The 7,500-nt window shown below is 36.5% G+C and overlaps 1 protein-coding gene across 9 annotated transcripts in view; it reads left to right on the forward strand.

Moving 5' to 3' along the window:
• Osbp (oxysterol binding protein) overlaps positions 1 to 7,500 on the forward strand; it is a 221,252-nt gene that overhangs the window by 168,997 nt on the left and 44,755 nt on the right. For 4 of the 9 annotated variants that reach the window (XM_043000308.2, XM_043000318.2, XM_043000284.2 and 1 more), the window contains 4 exons: positions 325 to 499; positions 1,129 to 1,218; positions 3,859 to 3,986; positions 5,601 to 5,720. In XM_043000308.2, the coding sequence (XP_042856242.1) occupies positions 325 to 499; positions 1,129 to 1,218; positions 3,859 to 3,986; positions 5,601 to 5,720 (513 nt within the window). The remainder of the gene's footprint in view (positions 1 to 324; positions 500 to 1,128; positions 1,219 to 3,858; positions 3,987 to 5,600; positions 5,721 to 7,500) is intronic. The other 5 variants (XM_086535916.1, XM_086535913.1, XM_086535917.1 and 2 more) reach the window with 3 other exon arrangements.

A 7,500-nucleotide genomic window follows, 5' to 3' on the forward strand; every position in this document is an offset into this window, starting at 1 on the left:
TCAGCGAATTTGGTGTGGATTACAGGACAGCAATTGATTTGATGTAATTATGAACATGTAACGAGGAAATATGGTGTCTTAATAAAGTGGAAAGTTGATAGGAATATTGTAATTTGTTTAATGAATTCTTTACCATTTTCTCTCAATTTGACCTTTGAAGTAGAATTGATAAAATACATAATGAAATGCTGTTCTTAAATGGAAGGAGTATTACCAGATCCGAGAGTTCTATTACCATATCCGAGAGTTATTTACATAATAGATTTCTCACGAAAGCAAAATATTTATGAAAAGACACGACTGACGTACCCCTAACCCTTTCAGGCTTGCAACGACTACGTGGATGTGAGTGGCACCGCCGGGCGCAAATGGCAGCGTCTCCTGCAGCATGAGCGCGACCAACGACTGAGGCTGGAAGATATGGTGGAGCAGTTAGCCCGCCAGCATTCGCATCTTGAGCAGGAGGCCAAGGAACAGATGAATCAGGCCATGCCACCAGGTCAGTATAAGGGAGGAAAGGGAGGGAAGGAGGAGGAGAGTTTTGCCGGTGATCTCAGGGTCTTGGAGAAAAGAAGAAAGAGATTATAGCGTATTGTTGTCGTTGTTATTCTTTTATTTCTATGTCAGTGATTCACGGTCTTGTTGCATGCACAACACTTCTTGGTAGGATTTAAGAGTAACCAATTAAAAAGAATAGAGGGAAAAAATTGGGAAGGGGGGGTTAGCATGTGTTTATGTTGTATCAGATGTATGTTTTGCAGCTTGAAACAGTTTATAATGCCTATAGCTGTATTGTATTGTATGCTCACTGTATTTTGATTTCACTGGTAGGATTAATAGGTACTGTAATATTAAGTTGTGTATCAAGACTAGTGTGATAAAAGAAAACTAATAGATTCCTAAACGATGAATATGAGATAACATCAGGCTTTGCGTAGGCAAATTGGATTAGTGTCTGCCCTCATAGTCCCTAGTGCATATACATGTGTTATTTAATCTAATCAGGGAAAATATATCCATTCTTTTGTTTGAAAGGGGTTATTCAGTTGAATAATTTTTGCTTTTTGCTAATGCTTTTACCTCTGTAAGCATTTTGGGGCCTTGCATACATATTAGGTGTCTCTGTAGGGCTGCAAGGTCCCGTACCCAGCTCGGCACCGGTAGCTGAATACCGACCTCCAGATCCAAACCCTGAACAGGTGAAGGAAGTACTTTCAGGTGGGTTAGGGATGAGAGGCGTAGATGTAGAGGATTTTTACTCATCCATACTAACACTAACCACTTGGAACTACTTTCTTCCACTTATGGTTGTGCGGTGTATTGGTTGATGCTAGCAAGACATGTCTGTTTCGTAGCGTTTGCATTCTGTTACTCCATCTCTGCAAGGTAAAGGTTGTCAAAGCTGGCATGGGCAAGATCCGACAGACGTACAGTCATTAGTTCCCATAGCTAGCTTAGTAAGTGGAAATTGAATAGTTATGTTTGATTCACTTTAATAGATGAACTGAAAAGTATAGGCTTTATAGGCATCATTAGAAATGGGATTGACACCTTTGGTTAGTCATTGATCTAGTTTTACATTGTTTTCATAGTTTCTTTTGTGCTGTATGGGCATTCCTGTGAAGGGTTGCATGTACTTGGTTGTCTTCAATCAAGGAAGTTTTTATTAGCTGGAAAGTGGTAGAATTTCCTGATTCATGTTTTTTAATTAATGTGCTGTAGATAGATATTTCAAAAGGTTTTACATTGATTGACAGTACTTAGACAGAAGTAAAGTTATGATAGTATCATTAATTATGACATTTTTTAAAGTTTCATAAGAAATCAAGTCCAGTGTAAATTAAGAGTAAGATGAAGAGCTACTGAACCCAACTTTGATAAATGATGTAAAAATTAACACTAGCGATCAGTCAGTGAATTAAGTTCTCTGTTTAACTGTTTAGCTACAAATGTAAGTCATCTCTCAAAATGCTTGCCATGCATGCCATGAAGAACTACATTTACATACATGCAGACCAATGAGGAAGTTTATGTATATATATATATCTTGAGGAACAGGTTTTGATGTTGGCAAGGTACCAAGAATGGGAGACCCAGATATAACCAGTTTTATTGTCACTGTTGTTAGTTATTTTCTTTGATTCTTGTGGAGGTGGTATGGATTAGATTTTCTTTGTTTCTTGTTTAATAATAACCAGTCCTCTTCCTGTATTAATATTTAGAAAACTTTATCTTTATGAATGTGCACATTGGTTCACTTCTATATTTGATAAGATTGTTGGAGTTGGTTGCATATATTGTACCAGTTCTTTTTACAGCCACTTAAATTATATCAATGCTTTTAAAGAAAAAATATTCAGACTAAACCTTTTAAGATAGATTACTATGATATTTAAGGATGATATTGGTTCAGACGGTAGAGTTGTAAGATGAGCAAGGAATTGAAACATATTCAGAGGTATTCATAGGGATTCAAATTCATATAATTTGCATCACTGGTTTACAAGAATTGATGCAAATGAATCATATCTGGTTCCAGAACTGTTGTGTAATATCTATGAGTGTTCATGCTGTAGGTGTAGTAGTTATTACATACGTTTCATAAAAGTTCTGTTGCTCTATTTAGATAAAAAAGGTAGCCACTTGCAGTAAATGAATCAGCATTTTCTATGTAGAAGAGGTATCAGTGAGATTGAATAACTTTAAAAAGCAAGAGATATGATTGTGGTTAAAACCTCATTAGAATGACATGTAATTCTGATGAAGCTCTAAAGGAAATGTGTCTACTACATCTCTTGCTCGTCTATACACCTTTTCTACATTTCTCATAATAATCTCTGTTCATGATTCATTTTGTACTGGATTTATTCACTTAGGTTTGTTTAAATAGGAGTGCCATGACAGATGACATCGTGTAGGCTTATTTTGCGTCTTTGGTGTTGATCCGAGAGAATTAAAAGGGACGGATCCCTGATTACTGTTTACTTTTGTGCAGGTTAGATCACATCAGTCGGGTGTTTTAGGGGGAAGTAACGTTGTGTTGTAGATCTGAGATAACGTGACAAACAGTTGATTGCTGTGTGGATAAGAAAGAAAGGTATTGCACTTAAGATGTGTAATTACATGGGTATCATTGTAAAATTACAGACAATTCTTAGAATTCATAATTGAGAATATAGAGTAGACGGTTGATATTTCTAGCTAAGATAGCAAAATAGTGACGCATCTAAAGTGGTTTTACAATCTCCAAACATGTATAAAAGTGCTTTGTTGTGTGAAAGAAAATCGGTGTCAGTTTTATTCTCTACGTAATGAACAAGTGCTTCTGTTGAGACGCCTCTTATTGTGGAACTAACAACTTGAATTATTTTGTTTTAGATTATGTATTAAAAGGTTATGAGGGCAGTGACTTATGCACAGCTGTCGTCTTGAAGTAATAAAGACTTGATAGTATAAGCACACTGATTTATTAGAAGCAAGAAGTGAGACGAGTGCAGTTCCATTAGCTGCTGTTGTCTCAATTGTCTTTTCTTTTCTTTTTTTCTCATTAATATGTGATAGTGAAAGAATAGAAAATGTAGGTGGTAATTTTTTTTACATATCAGGAACATTGCATTATATTTCATCATATTATATAAAACTTATTATTATAATTTTTCTAGTTATTTCAATGCTTGGAAGAGCTTATCAGCTTCTTATGATTATTCTGTGGTTTTCTCTTTTTGTTCTGTCTCTCTTCTTGTATATAGTATTTCACTCTGACACATGCAGTATTATCTCTTCAGTATGCTTCTATGGCTAAGACATGAGCTGTAGCTGCCACCTTCGCTTCCTTTAACCTGGTCATTCTGTCCACAGGTCACAGCCACAGTGAGGATGAGGAGGAGAATGAGTTTGAGGACGCAGTGGAAGAACTGGCAGAGAACTTCATCGTGCATGTAAATACAAGTCAGGCACACCGAAGGTCTAATTCCAATGTCTCACAGGTGGGTCCTAGTTGCTGGCCGTCTTCGGTCCTTCTCTATCGTAGCTCTATTAGATTGTATCTGCGGATTTTTCAAACTAGTCCTGTGTCCCCTACTGTAGGATAAATATTGTCTTTTAGTTTGGGATATATTTCTTTCCTTTCTTTGAAATCGTAGGAATGTAGGTCAGAGTTTTAATGTTTGATTTTGGTTTTAAGCGAGTGCTTTTACAGTAGTGTGGACTGACTAAAAGAGAGTGAGATATTTCCTTTCATGGGAAGAATGTGTTTAAAACAATTATCTGTTGCTGCTATGGTGTTTGTTGCATTGTTAACAGAAGTTAGAGATAGTAAGTTGAAAAGGAAGTGTGATATGATGAAGGTATTTGGTGGGCAGATATGTATTACTGGCATTATCATTGCTCTAGAGATGGTATGTGATATAAAAGGAGTTGAATTTTCAGTTTCAATACTTATTTAGATTTTCCCTTTTTTATTTTGATTTATATGTATTTTGTTTATTACCATTATCTAAAAGCAGACACCATTTAGGAGACAAGAAGCAATCAAGAAACTTACTAATGATAAAAATCACTGTGCAATATGTACTCATGTAATAGATTTTTTTCTCTCTCAGTGATATGATACTAAAACAAGAGATTGTTAAGACTTTATGAGATATAGGGAAAAGAAAAAAACAAAAACTTAACCAGTTAACAATGGTGTGGTTTTGGCTCTGCCTGGACATTTCGCTGGGGTATTTATTTAGAAATGCACAGGCTATTCGCACGTTGAGGTGGCGGCCAGTTGCTGCGTGCCTGATCACCTGGAGAGACAGCCAGACAAAGCCATGACTTGGCATTCATGTCACCGGTGGGAAGACAAGCCAAGCCATGACTTGAATGTCACGTCATCCATCGTTAAGGGGTTGATATGGAAACAAAGTGTTCTATAAGTACACAGGAACTAGGAGCAGAATGATGTTTATATTCTATATATCTATAATTTATATATATCCAAGGAAATATGGGTGGTGGAAAGAGATTCACCAAAAGATTTAAAATGGAAGACCTGCCAGACTTATTATTTGCCCACCAGCATGTTTTCGCTTATCCACCTGATGATAAAAGAAGTTATGGCTGTTGCTTAAGATATTTTATAGCAGAATAGAAGGTCATGTGATGTTGCACTTCCTGCTTGTGGCTTGCTTATTCCTTAGAGATTCCTCAAGACTGAAAACAAACCTTTGTAATAAATCATTAAAAGTAAGCTCTGTCTAAAATGAAAGTTGGTAATACTTGGAACCTTCAATTTTAGATTAGAGTACAGTGTGTCTGTAACCCTGTAGCACATGTAATATTTTTGATTTTTACCCCCCATTTTTCCCTCCCTTCTGTTTTGAGAGTGTGACATAAAAGAAGAGAAAGAAAGTAAAAAAAAAAAAAAGAAAAGTTAAATCCCTCATCAACCTTTTATGCTTTCATTGGTCATGTGGTCATAGTATTTCACATAGGAAATTCCATGTAAGCAAAGAGAGGTGTAGGGGGGAGGGAATAGACATAATTGGTAATTTAGTTGAGAACTTAAGTATGCCTGGGAAAAAGCTTGTGGTTGACTATGTGTTTGGGCACTGTAGGCGTCAGAAGGGCACGGTGTAGGAGACACGGTGTCCGCGTCCAGCAGCGAAGGAGACGGGCAGGACAACACCGTCCAGGTCATCATGAGGAAAGACAACAATACAGACAGTAGTTATAGCGTAAGTTGTTCCTTCGTTGAATGTTTCACTCCAGTGCTTCTGGCCTTTGCTTGATTTGATGGCTGTCATGTATGACTTATTGATGGTAGGTTTTTCTTGTATATCTTTGACTTGCATGACTAAGGGAAGGCTTTTGAATAACCGTATGTATTTTGCATACACCTTAGGATTGCTGATTCACTTTTTATCTTTTATTCTTTTTCTTTTTGTACATTTTTCTTTTTAAAGTTATTTTGTTTTTGCCTTATGAAGGTTAATTTCTTGGGGCCTTTTGCTGGTTTGAAGTCATTTCCAAGTTCCTTTGAATTTTGTATTTCAGAAGTTATCTTGTTTCTTTTTAACAGACTACCTTATTTGTAATGTTGTAATATATTAGTTACCCTGTTGAAACTTGCATAAATGAATATACAAGTGAAAGTAAATTAGATGGCCATATGCTATAGATTTTTCCTTTTCATGGGTATTATCAATAACTAGTTCACAAATGATGTTTACAAGAGTCATGTCTTTTGGAAATAAGATGGTCGCAAGTGTGCCCAGTAAAGACAGAGCATTCACTTTCTCTATGTTTATTATAGAAGGGATGAAACTCCTTCCATTATATTATTTCCTCAAAATGATCTGAACGAGGAAGAACTTTTTGTTTCACTTATGAGCAGACCCAATTTTTTCAATCATCTAGCAAAGCTAATCAAGTCTCTTGGTGATTGCATGAAAGGGGTACTGTGGATTTATGCATAGCCATGATATTTTGGATTTAATCCTAACATTTTACATCCCTTTCAATAGTAGTCTGTGAGTTAGACTGAAAAGTATGAAAGAGAATGGAGATATGAGTAATTATTCCTTTTGCCATGTAAATTGTTTGCTGTTATTTTTATCTGTGAACTAAATGTAGTAAAGATTCAATATATGTGGCTATTTCAAATGGTCTTTTGCAAGTTTCATGGTTTGTCATGGGATACATTAGTGGGATTTACTAGGAAAGAGAAAAATCGTGGAGTACCGTTTCGAAGTGACTTTCAGTTCCGAATTCTGATGTGGAACAGTAGAGAATCTGGGGGTATTTTTCACTTTACTCTTCATTTGACTAGTGATTCTAGTGCATTTCGCATTTGGTTAACTTACTATTCCAATGATCAAGAGAATAGATTATAATACACATAGCAAATAGTGATAGAAGGTAGACATCGAGTTATGCATGGGTGACACAATTTCATTATGTAACTGTGTACCTGTGGGATCACTGTACATATGGCTTATCATCAGGTGACATTCTTACAAGTATCCAGTCCTCATTACCATTTTCACACCTTTTAACCCATTGTGGACGGGGTGCCTAATGACCTAACTGGTCATCAGGACAGGCGGTCTACGACACTAGCTAAAAATTAGAGGGACAGGGAAAGTGGTTTCTCTGCCCTCTGGGTAGCGCAGACCAGCCCAAACAATATTATTCCATAAATCCATCATAAAATGGGGGTTTCGGCTAACTTTGGAACCCTGTAGTTCTGGAGCTAGCACTGTTATAGCCATAATATTTCATGACTATGTGCGCACTTCAACTGTGAGCAGATCTAGATGTCACGTCATTTACGCACTATCTGTCTGTTAGGCCTAATCGGTGCCGTCATGCATGTCATGACACCCGTACGCAATGGGTTAACTTTACTGTATGATCGGATAAACCTCAAAATAGATATTTTAGGGTAGGTGTGTTGGTGATTATATATGTATGTACGTTTGTATGTGTTTGTGACTATATGTATGTTTATGTTTG

The sequence above is a fragment of the Penaeus japonicus genome, unplaced genomic scaffold (assembly GCF_977035675.1).
Source record: "Penaeus japonicus unplaced genomic scaffold, GWHDUDI00000001_assembly GWHDUDI00000004, whole genome shotgun sequence".
In the NCBI taxonomy this organism is placed as follows: domain Eukaryota; kingdom Metazoa; phylum Arthropoda; class Malacostraca; order Decapoda; family Penaeidae; genus Penaeus; species Penaeus japonicus.